Source organism: Xenia sp. Carnegie-2017, unplaced genomic scaffold (genome assembly GCF_021976095.1).
Source record: "Xenia sp. Carnegie-2017 unplaced genomic scaffold, XeniaSp_v1 HiC_scaffold_2, whole genome shotgun sequence".
NCBI classification, from domain to species: Eukaryota; Metazoa; Cnidaria; class Anthozoa; order Malacalcyonacea; family Xeniidae; genus Xenia; species Xenia sp. Carnegie-2017.
The window spans coordinates 5,133,369-5,158,683 of record NW_025813482.1 but is presented as its reverse complement, the minus strand read 5'-3'; the positions used below and the strand labels follow the sequence as shown (position 1 = coordinate 5,158,683).

At 33.3% G+C, this 25,315-nt stretch overlaps 2 protein-coding genes across 4 annotated transcripts; one reads left to right on the top strand and one right to left on the bottom strand.

Annotated features, from left to right (window-relative positions):
- The first annotated feature begins 84 nt into the window (after positions 1–84).
- On the top strand, positions 85–13,309 carry LOC124440114 (centrosomal protein of 70 kDa-like). Of its 3 annotated transcripts, XM_046990438.1 has the most exons (20): positions 85–200; positions 763–808; positions 902–930; positions 2,326–2,425; positions 7,646–7,766; positions 8,739–8,787; positions 8,865–8,912; positions 9,261–9,434; positions 9,620–9,669; positions 9,936–10,146; positions 10,479–10,567; positions 10,759–10,836; positions 10,927–10,990; positions 11,096–11,146; positions 11,308–11,406; positions 11,758–11,928; positions 12,036–12,366; positions 12,440–12,527; positions 12,726–12,805; positions 12,932–13,309. In XM_046990438.1, the coding sequence occupies exons 1-20, from the start codon at positions 129–131 to the stop codon at positions 12,994–12,996; spliced, it is 2,016 nt and encodes a 671-aa protein (XP_046846394.1). In that variant the 5' UTR covers positions 85–128; the 3' UTR covers positions 12,997–13,309. The 3 variants fall into 3 exon arrangements, with proteins under 3 accessions (XP_046846394.1, XP_046846395.1, XP_046846396.1); XM_046990439.1 differs by lacking the exons at positions 12,440–12,527; positions 12,932–13,309 and having other exon boundaries at positions 12,726–12,787; XM_046990440.1 differs by lacking the exons at positions 85–200; positions 763–808; positions 2,326–2,425.
- A 287-nt stretch (positions 13,310–13,596) lies between these two features.
- Positions 13,597–24,792, bottom strand: LOC124440113 (mitogen-activated protein kinase kinase kinase 20-like). The gene is made up of 26 exons (XM_046990437.1): positions 24,497–24,792; positions 24,340–24,427; positions 23,877–23,975; positions 23,703–23,768; positions 23,598–23,626; positions 23,322–23,405; positions 22,751–22,804; positions 22,298–22,384; positions 21,991–22,065; positions 21,858–21,912; positions 21,729–21,780; positions 21,192–21,270; positions 20,404–20,460; positions 19,018–19,062; positions 18,336–18,366; positions 18,199–18,262; positions 18,022–18,094; positions 17,801–17,863; positions 17,594–17,683; positions 17,119–17,187; positions 16,800–16,847; positions 16,491–16,568; positions 15,668–15,820; positions 14,941–15,145; positions 14,317–14,388; positions 13,597–14,004 (listed from the first exon to the last, which is right to left on the bottom strand). The coding sequence occupies exons 1-26, from the start codon at positions 24,731–24,733 to the stop codon at positions 13,721–13,723; spliced, it is 2,337 nt and encodes a 778-aa protein (XP_046846393.1). The 5' UTR covers positions 24,734–24,792; the 3' UTR covers positions 13,597–13,720.
- Positions 24,793–25,315: the final 523 nt, after the last annotated feature.

Genomic DNA, 25,315 nt, shown 5'->3' with positions numbered 1-25,315 from the left:
TAAATTAAGGGAAAAAATTGTCGACAAAGTGTCGTTAAATAAGAAGCGGAAAAATTCAAATTTTGAATTTTGATCAGTATTTTGATTTGAATTTTGATTTTGAATCTTTGATCAATGTAAATAAAGACATGGCTTCTTCTGGGAGTGAAAATAACGAATCTGACCAAGGAAAGGTATATGATTGGCAAGAAAGCTCACAGGTATATATTATTTGGGATTCCTTACTATTTCTTTAGGAGTACTGGGAGTAAAATTTGAATTCAAATGTACGCCATTTGTCAAAGAGAAAAAGTTTGTTTACTACGTTTCGTAAACAAACAGTCCGTCCGTAATTCTGTTCGTTTGTGCGTCTTGACCGTTCAGCTACGTATTAATCCCGACACATGTATAAAAAACTGTCCATGGTTTAATGGTTTCTTCTAAATTCAAGTTTATCTGTTTATGCTAACCAGGGATTGCCAAGTGGCTCCAATTGTCCATTTATAAAAGTTGCATTACTGCATTTTCATCTTCATATTTAAATTTAAATTGTGGCATATTTTTGGTGTATTGTTTACATAAAATGTACCTTGCCAGCATTTTCCTACAAATATCAGAGTCGGAATTAAAATATTTGCGCACATTTGGCCTTGCTGATGGCCTAGTTTTATAATAGTTGTTCTAGTTTGGGCAACGTACCTTGAAAAACCAGATGGCCAAAGTGTCTGAGGCAAATTTTTGCAAATGTCATGATGTTGACATTAATTCCTTATATGTTACTAGACAACTTCAAACTTAGCTGACGACTATGAACATGTGCATGGCACAGGTAACACTAACATTAAAATCATTATTACATGAATATTAAATTCAAACTGCAGATTTTATCACAATACCATTATCTTTTTTTCATGTCATGAAGAAACTTCAAACCAAGATGAAAAGGAATATGTGAGTATAAAAGAATACATACATACTTAGGAATAAGTATGTACATGTGGGGCCATAGCTAGAACATTCATTGGGGGTGGGGGTCACTATATATTCAGTTGTGCCTGACTGATTTCTTTTGAAAGGGATTTTGCCTGAAGAGCTGTGTTTGGCACAACTGAATATATGAATAAATACTCCCTCCCCTCGTAATGTTCTAGCTACAGCCTTGCCTAGAAGCAGCACAGTTGTATATACACATGGCACTTCAAATCAAATATTTTTCTTCAATCACTGGAAAACAATGAAAAGAAGCAATTTCTTAAGAAAATGAATTATAGATTTGCTGAAAATTTTGAAATTGTAGAAGTTAGAATTTGCACGATTTAGGAATGGAAATCTAGATAAAAATAAAAAATCTCTAACATCGTCATTTTATTTACAAGTGGCGTAACAATGTGTTGATGAGTTTCTGATTCATTTGTCAAAACAAGCTTCAGAAGACAAAAAGCATGCCAAAAATTTATTATTGAAAATTTGCTAAGCACATGTACAAGCATCAAGTTCAGAGCTTAATCTGTCACAAATTAATCTAGAATTAATCTAAGCATGTGTAGTCAACTCACCAACTCTTCAAGTTCATGCTCTGACAATGGGAGTAAGTAGCTCGCTCAGTCACAAATTTTCAGAGAAATAATCTGCGCATGCGCAGTCGAAATTTATTGACCAGCTGCCTAAATTCATGGTCATGGCAACAACTAACTGCATGTTTTAGCACTGATTTTGAAGTAAATAGCATGCTTTGTAACAATTTAATGAAGAAATCATCTGCGCATGCGCTCAAACTTGTAGCTTTCTCATAACTCTCATAATGAACGAGAGTCTCCTTATACAATATAACTCTCTCATCATGAACGGAAGCATCCATGGGCTTCATGGAAAAAAGGGATTACATGTAACTGTTTTCCATGGAGACATAAGATATCATGCTTTGCAATGTACAAATTTGTGCAATATTGTTTTCAATTGCATTTACAATCCTTTTATGTCTCCATGGGAATCAATTTATTCAATTACTGCTGAATTAAATTCATGCACGCAGTGTTTTCTTCATAAACAATGACATAATTTCAGTAGAGTCACTATTTTTGTGGGGACACCCTACAAAGTCCCGTATATTCTAAACTAGTTGGCATATATAAAGTAACCATCGTCCTGAGGCATATATAAAGTAACCATCGTCCTGAGGCATATATAAAGTAACCATCGTCCTGAGGCATATATAAAGTAACCATCGTCCTGAGGCATACATAAAGTAACCATCGTCCTGAGATATTGAGTTCACTTAGTGTGGAACTTTATGTGCTATAGTTTGATCAAACTTTAAAACTTTTACATGCCTTTTATTGATTGAAGGAGTTCGAAGAATGGATAAATGTGAATAATCGTTTGAAGCAACATGGTTTTCGTTCTATTAGACCGTCACCTTTACCCCATGTTACAAAAGGATTAATAGGTATGTAGCTATATGTATCATAAAATAGATACGCAGTGCGTACAAGTGGGTAGCCTGTTTATTCCTAAGATTATACTTGTACAAAGTTTTGCCCTATCAAACTACAAACTTTATAGGTCATACAGTACATTGAGTGACGACATCAAACGTTAATAAAAGTAACTCATTTTAACGAACGACAATTGGTACCAAACAACTGTTTGCAAAAAATTTAATACGCTCTACAACCATCCCATCTCCAAGAAGTTTGAGTACTTCAATTTCAATGTCAATTTCAATTTAATAAAGACTAATCTGAATTGCAGCTTAAATGTGCAGAATTAATTACATAGAAACATGTAGTACTTAGTATTATTTGGATGTACAGAGAAAGCACTTTTGAAACAGCTTGCGCACGAAAATGACCAAGCTAATATGCAATTGGAACACTTAGTGTTAAATATGACACATAAGTTATGATACATGAAGACACGTAAAAAGGAATTTCTAAATCTTTGCAATCAATGAAACTCATGTGTTTATCATTACGAAGAGTAGTTAACTGAGAACGTGCGCTAGACGTCGTGCAGTTTGTGATTTTTAAATATGATACACATAAATTATTATTACGTACGTCTTTTTCGGTCCAGTAAGTAGCAATGCTTCATGGTATGTCAATCCAGAAAGTGTTATTTGCAAAGCGCATTTTTGTACTTTTTGATATCGTGTCTTAAGTTGTCTGAGATGATATAATTTCCCAAACCTGCTTGTCATGCGTATTCGAGAATAGGTCTAATACATGTAAAGTTATCTGGATTAAACAAGTCTCTCCCACACCGTTTATTTTAAGAACACTAAGGAAATTAAGCAATTTTTATAGTTCAGTAACGATGTAATTGATAGGTAACATCCACCAAAGAAACATGGAAATGTAACTTACTACTTGATTCACATTTCAACTTAACTCGAGCACACTGAATATAAAATGTGCAGGATAACATATTTTACTCACAAAACAATTGTTATGATTATATCAAGTGTACGCTGCGTGAAATGTTGTTCAAAAGTATTCTAAAATAGGTGGCAGAAGTCTTTTTTGGAATACGTGCATCAACATTCCACAGAACTTCTTTCCTAAATTAGTGAGCGAGGGAACTCTCTAATTTAGTTAGAATAATTTCGTGTTAATGTGTTTAGATGGGATTTCGCGCAGATATTTTTAGCTACTTTTGGCGCAATCAAAATTTTCAATCGATCATCTGCAAACACCGATCAAAGAATTGAAGTCGAAGATTTTGCTTTTCTAAGAAATGCCTTTTTTAACTGATAATGCTTGTCTAAAAGCGAGTAAAAATAATTGGTTACACTTACCGTAAGAAACGTTAGTTGACCATGGTATGCTACGTCGTTCTAAAGGGGACATAAGCAACAAAATTGTTAGATTTGATGAATTATAGAAACACTTACAGCCCTGACTTTCACTTCTTAAATCTCCTCGTCCTCCGCATCTGGAAAATACTGAACAAGTGAGTGGTTTGACAAAACAAACAAACAGACAAACAAACATACCAACAAACACATACCGCAGGTTTCATCTGCAACTGTTGCCATGTAACGATGACTGTAAAGATAGTAGTAAAATACAATCATGACAAGTCAAAGTTTGTTTATTTCATAAAACCAGAGTTTGCAGAAGATCTGTTAAAATTTTGGTCGAAACAGACAGCTGTAAACTGAAAACATTTGCAGGCCAGGCTTGCTTCGATGTTAACGTTAAATTGCAGTCAGAAATTTCAAATAAATTTATAAGAAAATGTTTGTGCTCACTATGTTTTAACTATGAAGACACTGTAATAACATCCCTCAATGTTATAACAGTGTGCCAGTTATATGTGCAATAAAGCGACTAGATATTAAACGTGGACAGCTTGTTTGATTAATACGGTAATCACTTCAAGTTCAAATAGATCAATTATAATTTAAAGATTTTGCAATACTCTGCCAGCGTATTGCAATTTTTTTTGTAACTTTAATAAATCAATTGCAAATTAAATTTATTTTAATTTTGAACATTCACAAGACGAACCTTCATAAAACATGCATCAACAAGCACTTAAGTGCTAATTTATATGTTCTAACTTCTATAACATTACTCAATGGTATAGAAAAGCCAGTCAGTTAACATGCTGGCAACACATTCCTTTAACCCCAAATTTCTCAATTATTTTTAACGTCGATAGCAGGATATACAAATGAACTTTCAATTATGAAATGAAAGCATTATTTCATGGAGGTGTAATTCCTTGATGGTCAATCCGAAAAAAATGATGTGGAGATTGAGTAAGGATGTATTGTGTCGAAGGATGATCTTGTTTTATCCATTTGTCACATCTTGATGAAATCTTCATAGTCTAAAAATCTGGAATAATGGAGATATCGTCATATTAACGACTTTAAATATGTCCGTCATTAAAGCATTAACCGTCTGTATTTCCTACACATATTTCCTGTATGTATTTTGACTCTGAAGATGACTACCGCTAAGGTTGTCGAAACGTCAGTCAACAACAACAAAAACAGTCCTTCTCAGGACTTTATTAACCTGGACGATCATCATTTACAAACATATAACGATACTCCCGGGTTCAAACCATTTACTTCATATTTCCTTCATATTGCATTTGATCAAATATTTTAGCATGTATGTTCAACGTCATAGTTTTTGTTGTGTTTATCCGTTCTTATTTTAAGAGTTGTTGTGATAGTACTCACTTTGCTGCCATCTTCCCTCTTTATCTTTTGCGATTCTCAACCGTTCATTATGCATGGTGTCCACTAAATTATTTGGTTTAAACTGATTTTCTGAACTAGTGGTTGCATTTGAAAGCACGGACATCCAAAATTTGATTTTCATTTCATGATGTTGCAAAACTCGTGGTAATAACGCAGTAAAATACTTAATTAAGTTCACAAAATGAAATATTGCACCTGCGAAGTGGCGATAAAGTATTATACAAAGACAATAAACAAAGTGTGGAATCGTAGCTTTAACATAAACACAAGTTTTAACAAACCGAACAATAAACAAAAAAAGTCTAGTTTGTCTTTTTAAGTATCACGATGATAAAAGGTTTCTCGCTCATGCTCATTTTACTAGTGGAAACGAGGCATTGATGTCCCTAGTTTTTAACGATAGACCATAGGGCATTACAATCTTAATTACTTAACAATCATGCACTTTCTTTCATTAGAAGTTTAAAACGATTTATATTCTTCCATTTAACTACACAGATTATCGTAATCTGGTATTGCCGCCACGAATCAATGCTTCGATTTTTCAAACGAACCATCAACTATCATTATCCACCTTCTATTGGTTTGAACACAGAACTTCACAAGTTCTCTTCTCTTTGACCAATTTAAAAACCGTGGAATAATTTCATTTACAGCTGATCTTTTCAAAATTCACTGAGACAGTATCATTTGCCCTAACGTCACTACCAAGAGCTTTCCCAAACTTTTCATTAACACAACGAATATCTTACCTTCCACAGCGAATATCTTACCTTCCGAATATCTTACCTTCCACTCACTCGACAAATATCTACCAGAAAACAGCATGCAGGCAAAGTATAGTGAATATAAAGTAGAGCCACAGTTTTCGTAAAACGCATATCTCATTGCTCATATTAATTACCATAGTGGCAACTAGTAAATTGCTTTTTTGACCAATGGGAATGATGAAATGGCTAACCACGCATTAATATAATTATATCTACAGCAACCATTTGCACACGAAGTGGACCTACTGTAGCTATGATTGAAAAGTATTGAATGAAATTATATACATGATTTCGAAGTGCAATGAAAAACAATACACTACAAAAATGATAAGAGGTCTAAAACAGATTCATACAGGTAGTGTGCAACCATTCTCCCTGAGAGTAAGAAAGAAATGGAATGTTCGCCATGTTGGATATGACATTTGCATTGTACATTAGGAAAATGCTAGTACGTGCAAATGAAAGATCTTTAATTAATTCGAATCAATTTGATTAATGCTGATATTTTTTGTAAGTGATATTTTCAAAAGAAATTAGCCAGGTATAGAAAAATATATGAATATGGTCTCCCTAAGGGGCTGTTTACATAATCCCGTCTAACTGGGTTTCAGTGAGGCATGAAATGATTTCAAGGTATTAAAAAGAAGCAAAACTTTGAGCGTGACATTCGCCACAAGGCATTCCTGTTTTAATTCTCAATTTAGGCCAGATTTCATGTTTTGATTTTAAATGTTTTGCGTAGTTATTAAAACAGAATATTGTGAAATTGCTTGGGAAGATTTATCGCATGATAAGTATTGAATCGTTTCCATCTGTCAAAATCATTTAACGCTTGAATCCCGGCAACCCGTGCTCATGTAATCAGCCCCTAAATGAACGTTCGATTAACTGCGTATTGACCATTGACTTGTCATATTATTTTCAATGTTAATGACTTACACATTTGAACGATTTTAACATTGTGATTAGCCCCGCATGCCCAGTGGCTTCTTACAGAACTGGAAGATGAAAAAACACTATGAGTTAAGGTTTTTGAAAAAAACGAACATAACACGAAAACTGGGAATGCAGAAAATTAATCGTCACTAAATGAAATAGAAAATGCCACAATAGATGATTCCCTATGACATCATCTAACCAAATTTAGTTGTTATTTCAGCGTCGGACTGCGGGGAAACTAGAACGATTGGGGAATCATCATATATTCACCTCTGCCCTGCTGACTTCTTTTGAAATTAACATCGTAAACAAAAGAAATCAGCAGGGCAGAGCTAAATATATGAATATATACCCCCTCCCCCCAAGTTAACGTTCTAGTTTCGCCCCTGACTGCGTATTATTCATACGTTATAAGAATTTAGTGTTCACTAACTGGAATTACGCCTTTTTATTTAAAGCTGAGCTGTGTCTCTCTTCAATCCTGCGCTTGTGAAAAATGTTTAGTTGTCGTAGAAATACGAAATATAACAGCACACTTTGAACTTCTAACTTCTAACGTAACGTTATCTGTTAGAGCAATAGTCAGACTAATATTTTTACTAGTCAATACGTTACAAAACCTCGAGTTTTTTCTTTACTGTTTCCTTTTTAGTTATCTTCCTTCAACTGCCCTCATCCCAGCCTAATATTACAGCGTGTAACCTGTGAACTGCTACATTATATTTTATGTGTATTTTAGGGATTTTTTTGGATGAAGCTGAGGCTCACATGTTGAGAAATACAATTGAAAAGCTTTTAGATGATTGTGAGCGTAGACAAGCATTAGTACAAGAACTCATCACTTCTTCAAATAAACTTCAGTAAGTACAAAGTTATCAGTATCGCATTACAGAGGTTAATTTTTATAATTTTCCAAGTTGAAGATCTATTTGCAAAATCACTTGAACGATCACTTCATGTGTAAATCTTTTCTTTCCTTGCATGATCTTACCTATACCCTGTAAGATTATGCAAGTGCTTCCAAAATCCCGAGAAAAAACTTTTCATTCACTTTCCATTTTCATACCATGATCTGATTATCATGCCATGTGGATGCATGTCTTGTCATGCTAGGCGATGCTTCCTAAATATCTCTAATATGGCTGCCACACATCTTGGTACTATTTCACACAACACATCTTGGTACTTTTTCTTTTTTAATGTCTTCATTAGAATTCTATTGAATTTTTCACTTGTAAAATCTTTTGAATTTTAACATTCGTAAACGTCCTTTGATACACTTCATTGGAAATCTTTATTGAAACTTTTGTCGTTGCTTCTTGCAACCAGTGGCAGGTTACTGATTACGAGGACTGTAGGCTCAGACCAAGTACGCTGGGCCTGTGGCCTTTACATGATATCTACTCCTCCCTCTAAGTTTAGTCTCTTGACGACGTTTGCGTTCCTCGCGCTCCTTTGCTTTTGCATTTCCCGTCTTGTGTTTGTAATTCATAGTGTAAACACTACGGAACAAATTTAAAGTTATAAAACTGGGAAAACCCACTATTTTATGAGTTCTGAGCAAAGTGCATTTAAATAGTAGATCGTACAATTTTCAACAGCATAAATAGTCTAAATGAAGAACATATATCTACTCTGGAACGGCAAAAATAAAACTAATTATACCTAGATACCATAGTCCTCTCGAAGCCCGAGCTTCAGACTTTCAGCTTATTTAGCCTACTGGATAACCTCCCACTGTTTTGCAACTTTAACTTTTTTATTTGCTATTTTCATGAACTAGTTTAACAAAATGATGTAATCTTTAGTAAAGGTGTCTTTGTTAATTGTAGACAAGAAGTGAACGACAAAAGTGATAAAGCGTATCGTTATGACCGAGAGGTAAACATTCTCATTTTTTTACATAACGCTTTCTGTTGAAGGTATCAATCCATTAATATTACACTTTGTTAATGCAGGTTGGTCGTTTAAACAGAGATCTCAAAGCTCAGCAAAGACAAATTCAGGTTAATTTTAATACTTGCAAAATTTCACACGGTATACAGCAACATTTTTCATTGCAATCAATTGATGTGTCGTTTTTCATGTGTAGAACCTAGATGTGTCGTTTTTCATGTGTAGTACCTTGATGTGTCGTTTTTCATGTGTAGAACCTTGATGTGTCCTTTTTCATGTGTAGAACCTTGATGTATCGTTTTTCATATGTAGAACCTTGATGTGTCGTTTTTCATGTGTAGAACCTTGATGTGTCGTTTTTCATGTGTAGAACTTAGTTGTGTCGTTTTTCATGTGTAGTACCTAGATGTGTCGTTTTTTATGTGTAGAAACCTTGATGTGTCGTTTTTTATGTGTAGAACCTAGAACAGAAACGTTTAGATGAAGTTCGATGTCATGGTGAAGAAATACAAGCGATAAGCATTGCTAAAGCTGATCTACAAACAAAATGTGATCTTCTTGAACAAAAATGTAATGAAATGGAACAGGAAATTGCGAGATTTCGACTTGAGAACGAAGAGATGTATTCAATGGTTTGTATGGGGTAGCAAATATATCTATGTGTAAAATTGTTAAATTGTTACGTTTTTTTAATGGTTTCTTCAGTCTCAATGACAAATTGATCTTTTTGAGAAATATTTGTTTTACTTCTACTCGAAGGATGCTGAGCTGAAAACAGTATAATACAATACTAATATTACATTTATCTGAAATCTAGCAAAACGAGAGACAGCGGACAGGGAAAGCTGTACAAACAGATAAAACCAGGTAATATCTAACATTTTCAGTTTATTTTTCTCCCCTATAGTTAACAAATTTACGTTATCTGTCATTCAAGATCTGCGTGTTGAAGCTTATTTGATGTAAAAACAGTAAACAATTAGAGATTCTTCTATAGAAATACTCATTAGGTCACATACGTAATTGACGAAGAGAACTCGTTTCATTTGTTTTGGAATTGTTGTGCGGTTACTGAAAAAATGTAGCTGATATTACCTATTTGTAGAATAAATAAAACATTAAGTTTTCTCTAGAGATAAGAAGAATCTCAAAGATATTGATTGGAATGATGCAGATGACGAACACATAGATGACAAAGAGACTATTACAACAGCAAGTGACTTGGGAAACGAGAGACCCTATAAAGAGCTGGAATCAACTCCTGAAACCTTTCAGGATGAATATACAGTGACGGGAAAAGCAAGCAGAAGTGATATTATCCCAGATTCGAGACAATTTCATAAAGTAAAGATTACAGTTAGGACTTCGGAAAGAATGACTTCTTTTAAATTTGAAATAAGCAATATTTTTATTTTCACAGAAGGCATGTAGCTATGTAAAAAAAAATTCGGTTTGATTATGCTACACATAAAATAAAAGTCTATAAAAATTTTTAGGCAGATAAAAGTGCATTTCTGTTGCACATGCTCTTTGATGATATGCGTAGCAAATTTTGATGTTGGGCCTGGATATAGATTTTTTATGTTTATTCTTAGAATTTGATGAAAGCATGTTGAATATTTGATGAAAATAAAAATTTATTTGTTAACATGGTTTTATATTTTTGTATGCATTAGGCAACCGAAAGACAAATGGAAGAGTCGAAAAAGTTGATTGATTTACTAGAGGACGAAAACAATAAACTGAAAGCAGAACTGACTAAAAGGTAGCAATCATCTTTATCAATTCAATGATTTTTACTCAAAATTCGAGAAATACATGATGCTTTTATTGAGTTATGAGTAAAATAGATATTGTCCTTTTAGCTATGAGATCATTTTATTGCCCATCTTTAACACTTTAACATCTTGTAATATTTCTCAAGTTAAGAACACACTTATGTATACATCTACATAGGCCTGGATTGGACGAGTGGCGAAAGGCCTGGAAATACAACAAAAGACTGGAAAAGATTTTAATGGAAAACAACCTGAAGTTAGTTTGATACAACATGAAAATATATTCAATCTACAAATATGGCATGCCGTAAAGCTGATATTTTTATTCATATGTTTATTTTTGTAGATTTAACAGCAAGAAAACCAAGGATTTGAGAGATAAGAAAAGTCGAGTTAAACAGAAAACACATGTATCATGGCTTAATAAGGATTTAAATATACATAGTGCAGACATTAGTATCTCTGTCACTTAAACTGATGTGATGTGACTAATTTTTCACTTATACTTCATTTAGGTGAAAGATATCGATTACTTGCCGATTGATATTTGCAGGAAATATATCAAGGTATTTATGACTGAATTGGTAGGAATTATATATGGTGGAATATGCATGGATCGCTATGGTTTTGACTCATGGTAAGATGATAAAATCATATAAAAAATATAGTGAAAGTTGGTTACTAATCTTATTTATAAATTCATAGATTTAACATTTCCCTTCTATAGCGTACATGTAGTGTGTTAAACATCAGTGATTTAAAAGAGATCACCCCAATGTTGAACTCGTTCATCACTCTTGGAGAAACACAAGAAAGAATGGAAGCTGTAAGTATTTAATGTCATCACTCATTTTTACGTTGCAATTGTAAGTTGTAACATGGTATACAGATGTAGTCTGAAATGTTTGCTCAGTTCCGATTGCCAGAATAAATACGCTAATCGCCTTGATTACTGTAAAGATTGCATACAATTGCCATGCACGATGTTTTTTACCGTGTTTATACATGTATATTACAAATATTTCATCTTGATTCGCTCTATTGATACATATTGTTGATAAATATGATCCATTTCACAAATAGTTTGCAAAAGGTCGTTATCTTTATGTAGGTACGTACGTAAACTGCGTAAATTAAGTATTTAATTAAATTTTATCATCGGTTCTCCCTCGTGCAGTTGATTCGCAGAATCTTGAAAGTGATCGATGCCAAAAATGTTCCTTATCAAATACGTGATGATATCTCGGATAGCACTGAGCCTCGCAATCATTCGATATGTTGTGAAAAAGCCTGGAAACTAATTATACCGACGTTAAAGAGATGGTCAAGTGAAATAAAGAGTTTGAAAGTGAGTAATAACTTTCTTTAACACGACAAAAGCAACGCTTTCTTTAATCATACATATTAGTTTTCAAATGAACCTTGAATTGTGTATTAAAATGTTCTATTTCTCAGGAATTGAAAGAAGGAATTATACGTTTATGTAAGAGTCACTTTCCTTGGAAACCCATCGACGAAATGTTTACGGAAGGTGACGAACTTCGTGTCGAAGATCTTCGAAAGGCTCTACAAAAGATGACGGTCGTCGAAGATCATTTGAAGCCTTTGAATTTATGGAAAAACGATGCCGTTTCGTTAGAGCAATTGAAAAATATAGTGGCGCACTTTCAGAAACTCTTCGATGTAAAAAACCTTTGTGGCGTGTTCCCAAAGATGAACGAAGTGTACAGCAAAGTTGGAGAGATGTGTAATGTGATGAAAACTATTAGAGAAAGTCTTGATTTAGGTTGGTGATGACAAAACTTTAACACTTTATTTGCTCAATGCAGTTATGTATTGTTTATTTCAATGAACAATAGCTCCTACAGCTAACACTGTGGAAATAGTGAACGCTATTGGAAAGATTCAAACCGCGAGGCATTATCTGAAGTTTCAAGATTTGCCAGGGTAAGGAAAGTACTACGTGCTCAATATACATACTTGTTTTTTGTTACAAGAAATAAAGACCTTTAGAGTCAATTATGACATGACATTCATGGTTAATCGCATAATTGTAGGTAATTAATACTCAGGGTCTCTAGATAATCTCTACTCACTTTTCTTGGTAATTTATGTTAACCTTAATGTGTTTGTTGTTTTTTTCAGAATAATCAAACGACTAGAGGAGTATGATGAATTTTTTCCAGCTTTTCAATCTTTGGTGTCCCAACTCTATGACTTATTGAGTAAGAGTTAAATCATTTGGCTCAACAATTCCAATAGCCAATGATACATAATCTATGCCATTTTTTTGGTTTATTTTTTTCGGACGCTGCATCGCATTTCTCTTTAGAAAATGTTCTTTTCTTTAGGTGTTGATAAAATGGACGAGATACTTACGGCTGTTAAAGCACTGATTCGCTTTCCCCAAAAATGATTATTTCAACATGGAAATATGCCAAGTCAAGAAGGAAATACTCAGAACACTTAACTGGAAGTTTTTTAAAAAATAACTATTTTTATCGATTTATGTACACAATTAAGATTATATTGTATACTATATAGATTACTGTGCTATATATATTATCGTGAAAGGTAGTTTAGAGCATTGACCTTTTGGGCATGCATGTTGTACTTATTGGTGTTTTAGTATTTTGAAAATATTTTAACATTGCCAATCCAGGAGCTGTTTCAATGTGTTTTCCCCAACCACCTGCCAGCATTTAACGAATAAATTGTAAAAAATTAAAGTCGTGCAGATTGATTTTATTCTTTCATCATTTATAATGCTCTTCATTTTCGACTAAGAGTAGAACATGAAGTTTTCAAACAGTTTCAGTTTATTGATATAACAAAGATTGTTCGACACTATCATACACTATAACATCTGATGTAGGACTGAAGTGAATTTTTACCACCTAAAAAGGTTCTTCGAAACTTTAACCTAAAATTTTAAAAATATCTTCCCGTTTTGAGTCACCAATAAACAACGACAGTCAAACTTTCATGACATCGTTAGTACTAATTAAATTGAACATAAGGTAAAAATTATCATTTATTAAATAACATTAGAAGTGCAATCAAATACTGTACATGTGAATATTAAAAAATTATTTGTTATAATTTCCTAAAATCAATTATTTTTTATAGCTCGACTAAGTTCATCTTCGTCGACCTTCACTTGAAATCTTTCTGTGAGAATCATAATCTTTACACTTTGATTGCTTACTACCAGTATTATCACTCACACTCCTACCATATCTTCCATCATGACCTCGTCCCCGACTGTTCCCACCTATATTCCTTGATTTTTGAGAACCACCTTTCGAATTTCCTCCACCACATTGGTGAGAGGCACTCGAAAAGGAAGCATTTTCTTTTCGTTTCGGTTTTATTACCGTCCAATCAAATGAGGAATTGCTACCAGGACTTGCGCTAACTGTACCTATAAAATGAAATCTTGATATAGTTTAAGTGAGAAAACATGTAATGCATGTATATATAGAATATGTACGCAGTTTTTGCTTTCAATTCAATTGAGCGCGTTATAAGTTTTGGCAGGACAAATAGAGACGACCTCTTGAAATCATATATGTATAGGAATTTTTACTATAGCAAATGCTCAAGTGGCAACTAAACTTAATTTTCATTCAAAGATATATGTATGTACGAATAATTTTTTTTGAAAATCCAGTATTTTGGCCTTAATTATTCAAGACCTGACATGTTTGACTTTATTTCAAGAAAAATTGTCAACCTTTAGGAGATTTCTTTGGAGTGACGTCAAAAGATTTGCATTCTTTTGTCGATGGCGATTGTCCTGTTTTTGCTACAAAACGACAAAATCGGTGCATTGTGTAACAAAAATAATCTTTCTAATCATCTAATTATGTTTAGATTCGTGTCGATGTCACTGATATATTTAAAGACTGGATAACGCAACCTAATTCTGGTGCCTAGAACATTTTGAAACCAACTTTTGACAGCGGCGGCCATATTGGGCTATCCACTTCTAGTATATACTTATAATGAATTTTTCTTGCAATTTGTCTTTTTGTTAAGTTATACTTCTGAAATCATGCCAAATCATTTATTATGATATTTAAACAACGTAAGAAGATTTCCTTAAGAAATTTAGAGAACATGAGTTTTCCGCACAAACCATTTCTTTTACAGTCATGTCATCATAATAATGCTTTTTTATCTCAAGATAAAACAGATGATCCAAAATGAATGCGAGAGTAGCAGTTTGTTATAAAAAGTAGTTGCGTAATCCAATCTATATACATATCAGTGGTCGATGTCAACTATACACATGTCCCGTATGTTGGACGAGCACCAGGCCCTCCCTCGTAAAAATTATGCTCAACATTCCACTTACGTGACTTATTTTTACTGCGGGTGCTTACACGGCGTACTACATTTGCGGCTCCTTTGTTGACGGACGTCGTAGAAAGACGGCAAGGAGTGGTAGACTGGAAAAGAATCTCACTCGCATTGCCTCGTTCCCATGCACTGAGAAATGGTATAGAAACAGACCCACTTGATGTACTGCGATAGCTAGGCCACGAGTCAAATGACATATCCTGATCGAAGATGCGAAAACAGATTTTGTTAGAAATCAACTTTTGCTGTTACAATTATATAGTACACACAATAATTTCCCGCGATACCAATTTATTTCACCAGAATCGCACAAGCGCAAAGTATTTTTGTGCTAAAAAGGCATTCGAATGTTTCAAGAACTTTCGTCTCACGATAATAACAGCACAATGAAACAATTATGAAATACTTCCCAATCATAATAAAAAGCTATCTGCCACCGAAATCTAATCCAAACTGAAGCACATCCCCTCCCCCCCACACAAAACCATCCTTGGTCAGTATACAGTTTCGTATATATTTAAAAGCTGGTCAGTTTCACAACTTTCATTTAATGTGTTAAATTTCACGAACACGCCCATGCCATTAAGGACGCACTTCAAAAATATCACTATTTCTTTGTAGTGATCCTAACGGAACTAAAAACTTCAATAGACTTAGAGATGTACGTAATAATTGACAGCAACAACTGAAGTTGTAAGAGCTACAATGTTCATTGTACTTACAGATCTATTTGAAGGAGCAGGCGATACAGGAGAGACAGAACCAACCACAGAATGTTTTAAGGTTAACTCCGCTTTACGTTGATACGTCGCACCGCCTTCTTGAATTTGAACGTCATGGACGTATTTTGTACATCTTGGCTTCTTCACATCATTCTAATGAGTTAAAGCAGTATACTTCTAAAATGTTTCTGTCATTTTAAAGTTCAGAGAACGAGAGCTGGCAAAATAGCTGTGAGACAGATACAAGACAAAGTTTAAAGTACGTATGACCCCGTTTTGGATTGTTGTTCAGGGAGATCTGAAAAAGCTAGGAAGCATATTCTAAATTAGTTTTCATGAAAAAAAAATATTACCAGAAACAATCCAGCTCAAACACGAATCAAGCGCACCCAACTTTGTGATCCCAGGAATACACTTTCAACAACAATATAGAAATTATATTGTAAATTATGCTCAAATCAAGCCTTAATTACAAATGTTCATACTCTGCACAGGTACAAAAAATATATTGTAAAATAAACTTTAATGATTTTAACAGATATGTTCGTGGGTTTCAGTCCTCCAGTGTCCGCTGCTTTTTTTCCCAAATCTGTATTTGAGCCGTTGTACCTTTGGAAATACGTATTTTACGAAAAAACAAATTTCTAAGTTGTTAAAAAAAGTTTTTGAGATTTGTCAGAATCAATAAACCCAAACTGAAGTCATATGCACTTTAACGTTTCCCTACACAAAAATAATATTTAAAGGCAAGTGGTAGAATTGAAAAGATGAAAGTAGCTACAATACAGCAATGACAATGGTACTATTACTTTTTTTTTCTTACTGTGTAATTAACGATGCATTCAACAAAAACTGTAGGTTCATCTGTACATTTCTGCCAAGTCTCCATAACGTACGGTGGCTATAACAAAGAGGAATATTCCTTTTTAGGAATACTCTATGAAAGTAAGTGCAGAGCAATGTTGTCAGCTCTAAAGTAATGCTTTAAATTAGCGGAACTAAAAATTTCCAGATTTTTATAGGAAACGCAGTTTTATCACAAAAGATCTAGTTTGAAATTCCTCAACTCATGTTTCTTTATAATTTATAATTCAAAACAAAAGTTCCTGCGTAAATGCACGCATTCACTTACATTCTTAAAAATAATTGATTCGTGTGACTTGAACTTGAACGTCACATCCTAGATTAAGATAATATATTTACATAAATCACGTTATGAGAGCTACATAGGAGAGTACAACATGAAAAATAAACTTTCATACAAAGCAAAATTCATCATGGAGACTTGAAATTAAAAGAACAGGATGACTGTCTTTTTAGTTTATTTTTTTTCAATTTTACTATGATGGCAATGCGGTACTCAGTCAAAAAGGCAATTAAATCAACACATTACTCGGAATATGTTGTATTTCACGAGAATGTTTTAAGAAAAAACAAAACATTCATCTTACTCGAATGTATGAAATGTATGGTCCATCTCCATCAACATCAACATCAGCATACATTTTCCATTTACAGTCCTTCAAAAATGAAACAACACACTTATATAGTAAAAATTCCCAGATTAATGTCATTTAAGGCTGTTAGGCTTTACGTTGTCACAGATTTTCATGAAAACGAAGCGTACAGGCCGATGACAAACGAATAGCTTCAGTAATTTGTCTATAATCATGCACGATTTTCATATTTCCTATCTAACATTTATAATGGTTTAAAAGCATTTTACACTTGCACATATATGAAGTATCTTACGGCTATACTCGTCACAGTCGACTCTAAGCAGTTGCTATAATCGATCACTGGGAGTTATACGTTATACGACGATTCTTTGTAAGAGATAAAATTGAAAAACGTTGTTTTCAAAGACACAATTAAACAATATAATTAAATCTAGACATAGTACAAACATTGTTTAGTGCTTCCCACCTGTTCTGTTCTGCCAATTCGACAATGATTTCCAAATAACAATGTCAAGGTTACCATATTCTGACGTCGTTCCTCGTTCGCTGTTTCATCCTGAGCAACAACAAATAGCATACATACATATAATAGAAATACATTTCTAGAACAAAAGATGTTCACAAACCTTTCCCTTTGTTTGAGGATGATGCAGTCTTTTACAAAATAACTCACCTTTGTCAATGGTGGAAAATGAAGCATAAGTTCATTTTCACTTTGTAATTTCGATATCTGACCCTGAAATGTGAAATAATTAAGTGTATATAGTAAAAATCACAACAACGCCAGAGTAATACTAGCGACTTATTTACGTACTCAACATAAAAAATATTGTTGAATGATAATTTTATTTAATTCAAAAAAGGATTCAATCACAGCAATAAAATAAGCCTTACAACAATTTCCAATCTATGCCCCAATGATTGTATCCCCAGGTCCTTAAGAATGTCGATTGTTATTGCAAGTAACCTAAAATTTTGGAAAGCAATGTTTAACAGATTATTCTTGATATACCTACTATCAAGATAAGATAAAAATGTAAAAGTTTCATTTCTTCCAGTAAATCTACATACCTTTTGCCATTGATATTGTTATCAACGAAAAGTTGAGCGTAGTCGGATATATTTCTGTTGCCGACTGTACAAGTAAAGAAAACCATGTTAATTTCTCATTATGTGATTTCATGAATGTCAGGTTTCAACTAACGTACCCTGTATTCCAATGTGTTCGACCCATAAAAACTAATAAAAAATAATAAAAGTACCATTCAATGAGAGAAAAATACGCTATAGTTCAAGAATGTTGAAACAAAACTTTTTGGGAATGTAAATATTTTTATGACCTTGCACTGAAACAAATAGCAGTGCTTCCCGTTAAAAATAAAGTAATATCTTTCTAAAAGTGTCTTCCAAGAGTGAAATGAGTTATTCAGAAATGACAGACTTTGAAATAGAATATAAGTCTTTCATATCAATTTTTTTATGGTCTTAGTTGAAAATTTGACGATGGTGTTGACAGTACGATCAAGTTTAACATATATAACCTGAACTAATCCATGAATTTACAGATGTAAATGATCGCTACATTGAGAGGAGTTTTAATTTGAATTCTTAAGACGTTGATGCGCAAAAGCTATTAAAAATTATAAGTTTTCGAACATGTTGACAACAAAAATGCTGGTTACTAAACGTTTCATTTTTTAATTGTCCCACAAATGAAGATATTTCGGAAATGAAGAAAAGAAACAGTTGTTTTGATAAGAAGTTACATAACACTTTTAACAGTTCTTTGAAAAATTAAAAGTGTTCATTCCATGGACACTTCAATGACAATTACTACAATTTCTTTATGAAACGATACGTTAAAGACGAGATAAAAAATATTCAACTCACAACATCATCTTCAGTCCACGCATTTACATCATGTTTACTCACAACCTAAAAACACACAAAAAAATAAAGCTTAAAAAGGATGCGAGGACGCATGTAAAGAAATAATGTGTAAAAACAAAACCAATAATAAAAGGAACGAAAATTTTTGTCAAATACGTGCATTTGAGGTTCAACTATCTTACAATGAGCGGAAATGTTTCCTCCGACTCCGAAGAAGCTGCGTAATGATGTACGTATGAACAAAAAAATCACGTCAGTCATCAGTGAGTACAAATAAAGCAATGTTTTGAAAATATATCAACTAGTTTTATCAAGAAACGTAAATTTCTGCAAAATGAATGTACTATTATCTCTTGTTGTGTTTATAAGCATCCTATCAGTAAATGAAGGTAAATATTCACTTTGTTTCACCACACAGAGTACATATATGTTTGTTCATAATTTTTGACCAAGTACATGTTACAGTATACAAGCAGTAAAGCTACAGTATTAGAGACGCAAAGCACATTTCTATGAGCAAAATTAAATGTATAATCAGTTTAAAAGCAGGTCATGACAACTACTTATCAAAACTGTTATTGTCTTTCTTCTGTGTACATTGTCATGTGCCAAGAAAACACCTGTTTGCAGGGATTGATAAACAATTCTTGCAAAATATTTCTCTATATTTCACACAACGTATCAATGGATAGCAATGTTTAACCACTGCGGTACAAATTCGAAATCATCACATACGTGAAAGTGCATATAATATTCTTGTTATTTGCTATGGCACGTGAAACCCTCCTATTTCATCTCTTGGATATTAGATTAATTACATGTGAGACAAATTGCATCAGGTGACCATAAATATTTAAATACAGCTCGTTGGATATGGTTTAAACACCTTTCTACAACCACTGCAAGTCCAACTAGGCAGTCAACAGCAGCAGCTGCAAGCAAAACCGTCAAAACGACATGTAATGATGTAGGAGGACAATGCAGGATTGGATGTGCACTAAGGGAGTATGCAGGAGAACTTATGTGTTCTTATCCAGAAAGCTGTTGTGTTTTAAGATAAACGAAATCAAAATTCTTGCATGCTATGGCAGAAGTATTTCGCGACTGAGTAGATTTGAAATATGGAGTTTTGTGAGGACATGAAAAATGTATCGTGGAAATTAATAATAGATTAGATTTTAAAAAGAGGAGTATTTAAACAAAGAGGAGAATTTAAAGAAATATCGCGTTTTGAAAAACATTTACAAAAATAAAAACATAAAATGTGCTCAATAGTGTAGTAATTATGGATGTAAAGGCATTCAACACATTTTGTTAGGAAAGAATTGACAAATAATCAAAATGTACGTAGAAATAAATAACATGAAATATAATAATTGATCGCACCTTTGCTACATACTGTTGTTCTAATTCTCTTTCGCGCTGTAGGACACGTTCCTCGCGCTAAAATATGATCAATAAATGACATGAATTCTCAAATTTTTATAAACATCAACAAACAGATAAAATTGACGAAGCCAACAAAAGCAAAAAGCTTGTGTTAAACTACGTATCCCAGATGAAAAAGAATTACATTTTAAAGTAGGCTGCGTTCTGGGAACTAATATACGTAACTTATACTAATACACTAAAATATTAGCTTGGTTTGGCTTATATTTAATGTTCTTTTTCATATAATAAACACCCTTATTTTTAAAATGTCACATTATTAATGGTAAACACTGAAATGAAGAAAACTGATAATTGGGAGGGGGGGGGGTATTTATACGTATGCATGTTATAATCCACAGAAAACAACCCATTTTAAAGGAAATTAATACGGTAGAACATGAATATATGAATACTGAATAGAGCCCCAGCCTTCAATTATGGAGCTAGGTACGACTTTGGATTGTGCCTTCCCATAAAACGTTTACGATAAATATCCCAAACTTTGTTTCCAATTTCAAGAGTTCAAGAGTTAAAAATCCTGATAAAGCTTTAAAAACTATTTGACAACTTACTTACGTAGCCAATGAAATGTGTAGTTGTTTGCTTTGGTGGTTCAACGTTTTACGTACATGGTTTATTTATCTAGTTTATTGTTTAGTTTACATGAATTTGAGAAAATTCCAACGAAGATTTGACTCGGAATATTTCAGTAAAAAGCTCAGTGAAAAATAGCTTGGGCCGACCTCTTCCAGTTCCTTCACTTTAAGATTTAAATTCTTCTCCAGTTGACTAAGTTTCTCCACGGTCACAACAATTTCTTTCCTGTGGTGAACGAGGTGCTGCTTGTTAGCCAATATGAAAACATGATAAGTACGTATTAAATCGTTAAAGATGTTTGCATTGCTAAAGACATTTTTAGATATAAACTCAGTAAATCACAGCTAATCAAAAGTAAACGGGCAGCTGGAAAGTTTACCGAATTGACTTTTCGCCTCTAATCACAAAATTTCTTCCAAAATTGCGATAAAAAACGTGCGTATAAGAAAAATATTTCTTTATCGAAATCCAATACAATAAAAAGTCAAATAAGAAATATGAACGATCAGGAGAAGAATTCGGGTTTGTGTCAAATTAAGACTAAGATTTGATTTGCAAAGCCATGAACCAATAATTCAAAAGAGTACGTGACTGACGTAATCTGATCCTTAATCGAACTGCTAAAAGCACACAAATATGAAGATGCAACTCTTCAATATGTTTACTATTAAACTTTTAGTAACCTCCATTCATCTTTTTGACGAAGAAATGAATTCGTTTCCTCCTCTAACGACTCTAAAAAACACAAAATGACCAGTACAGTTAAAGCTTTTAAAGCAAAGAAATAAAAACGTAAAATGGTTTTTACTAACCATTACAATCCATATTTTCGATTAATGGAAGAATTTCTTTGAAACTTGGTCGTTCCTTTAGAGTGAAAATAAGATTAGGAAAACTGCTTAAAGCAAAACCAATAAGCAAATGGATAAAACAAAAGAAACGTACTTTTGGGTCAGTTTTCCAGCATTGTTGCATTAGCTTAGAAAAGGGACTCGGGCAAGTACTGGGTATTGTAAGACGCTATAAAAAAATGATAAATATGAAAACAAATAAATAAACTGCCGTCCGTTATGTATTTTATGAAATTTGATTGAAGATTGCCAAAACATAGATAAATTTCTAAAATTCTAATACTGAAGTTATAGTCTAAGGTAATGCCAGCATATATACGATCAAATATTAAATCGTGAGTAAATTCAAGCCCTATAAGGCTCAATACTTTCATATAATCATCAAGTTAGACAATAAAAACCTTTTGTTTCGTGACGACAAGCAAAGCAACCTGTACACCTTCCATTCCCTCGAATGGAATCTCTCGCGTTAGCATCTCCCACAGTACCTTACATAAAATAATCGAGAGAAGTTTACAAAGGGATTTAAAACTTGATATTTCTGGTCGACAAATTAAAAAGAAATACCATCTGGTGCCGGTTGCACGAAGACTGGATAACGTTATCCATTTGATAGCGAAAATTTTCAAACTTGTAAAAATGGTGTTTCTATTTTTCTTACTTTGCAATCTTTGAAACAATATGTTATTTCAGTGATTGCATAGTTCAAATCATACATTTTTCTCTTATAAGAAATTTTATGAACGTTCAGAAAAATTTTCTCTGAAGTGGATAACGTTATCCAGGCTTCGTGCAAATGGCTTCTGCGCAATAAATTTTAAAAATACGTAGATATATACGTATTTGACACTCACCACACCATAGGAAAAGACATCACACAGCTCAGATACTGGAAGACTTTGAATGACCTTAATGATCGAAAAGAGAATGAAAATTTCTGACACTGACCAACAATAATAATAAAAAATCAGGAAAGACTTTATAGTATGGAAATTTAGGCTGTGGGAGATGGAGTTTTGCCAAATAATAAATAAAGACAGAAGTGCAAAACACTGTGTAATATTGCAAACAAAATGCTGAAAAATCTGCTATAGGAATGTGAATGTATGATACAGAGAGTCTCCTCAAGATTGGTAGAAAGTGAACAATCTAAGACCAACATTATTACAGAACATTTTTGAACATCAAGCAATAGAACTAAGGATTTATAGGTCATTTGGATAGTTTTGATAAAATTGTGAAGGACAATCTCCAAAAATGAAATATTCGTACAGTATGTAAACATTCAAGTGGGAACAGCAGCTATACGTACACAAACAAAAATATAGGAAAAGTAATGATAACAGAAATGTAAGGAATTTAAAATGTAAATAAACAAAACAAAGGTGCAGAAACTGTATTGAAATAAATGTTTGTTTAACACACCTCTGGGGCCATCCAAGGAAAAGTGCCATTGAGTGACATATGTGTTGTATTTGTAGCCAATCTTGATGTACCAAAGTCACAAATCTAAAATTTTAAGTCAGATTTTTTCATTGACCAATGTTGTAGCAAGAAAAATTAGGTGTAGTATGATAGTTTCATTATTCTACATGCAATTTTTAGAAAGATGGATTTCTTTGCTCTCTCAGTGATGTTTATTATTATGAAAAAAGCAATTAAGCTTACATAGATACCATAAACATAGGATTTCTTACACACCTTTCCAGTCATGTCCAAAGAAATGACAACTATAAAAATCCATGATCAGTAAAATTAAAACTAAAAATGAAATTCTTACTCTATATATACATTAATTCCACTAACCATTTTTAGATTTCAAATCCCTGTGGATTATTTTATATGGGGCCTCATAATGAAGATAATTCATGCCTGAAATGAAACGAAAAGAATTTTTGACGATGTCTCCTTAACCAGAATTTGTAAACAAATTTCGATAATGTACCTCTGGTCTCTAAAATTAATGAGTTGATCACCCACCTTTTGCAATGTCATTAGCCCATTTGACAATTTGTCCAAATTGTAACTCCTTCTTGTTTTCAGAGCAATAACTGTACACTGATCCCAACTCAGCATATTCTATTGCAAACATTTAATAAAAAACATGTTTTAAGAAATGCTACTGTACTTCATTAAGCAAAAATGAATTTCAGAATTTGGGCTGAATTTGTAGCAATTAAAAATAAATATTTATAGGGCAACATCTTTTTTTGAGTGCATTTCTTGGATGAGTGAAAGCATGTATATAACAAAAGTTTGGTGGCCTTGGCTAATATATTGAAGATAAAACAGCAATTAAAATAAAAAACGGATATCTGTAGCAGCAGCTATCACGGTTTTCAATAAAATAGTTATGTCCACAAAAATAATTATCAGAAATAATTAGAAGTTTGTAACAATAAGAAAATTGCAACGTAATCAAAAATATACATCTTTACTGTACCAGTGACAATGCCATAGTTTGGAGAAGAGTTCACCACTCCATAAAACTGGATAATATTTCGGTGGCTCAACAAGCTTAAGACATCAGCCTAAAAAACAAATGACATGATCAAAAAGAATACTGACAGATGACACCTTTCAATGTTTTTTGTACTTACCTCGTTATCCAAACGCAGAACTTTTTTCACAGCTACCACTTTTTCTTTTGATTTCCACGACGCTTTAAACACAGAACCGAATGATCCATAACCTATACACTCGCCAAATTCTAACTCATCAAACAAAATTTCAACATAAGACATGTTATAAATAACGGCCCTTCGACGAACATGCACATTGCACGCTCGCCGAATATTTTTATGTTTCCGAGGGGGGGGGCTGTCAATAAAAGTCATTGGTGCGCTTCAAGCTTGGTTGATCACAGATTTTGAACATAAATATTCCATTATACTCGTGAATAACAATTTTTTGAAATGCAAGGGAAGACTTGAGTATGCCAAAAAAGTAAAATCAGCAAATGCAGCTGGTACATCCACGCTGTAGTGTTGTACAATCACGGCTAAGCAATAAGCACTTTTACCCACTCGCAGGAAAGGTTTCTATGAATTATAAAATTTGGTCAGGCCATGCCATCCTGGCCAGGTCAATCAATTAATGTTTCCATTATTATCATTTATTAACGGTCGACTGCATTAACGAACATAAATTCTCTTTAGAACATAAATTCTCCTTAGTTTTTGTGAACATGAAATTGTGTGAATTTGTGTTGTTTGGTTTTTGTGACACGATCGCAGCAGGTTGTCGAGCGCTTCTTGGCGTTGATTTAAAATACCATTCTGATGCAGAGATTTTGAGCCCGCAAGTTCCGACTCGTGATGGTAGTAGATTCCTGGATCTTGGTTTTGTCAGTTGCAAAAAAAGAAATGCTGAATTTGATGATTCATTTGCACCTTTGAAAATTATCAATTTGACATCAA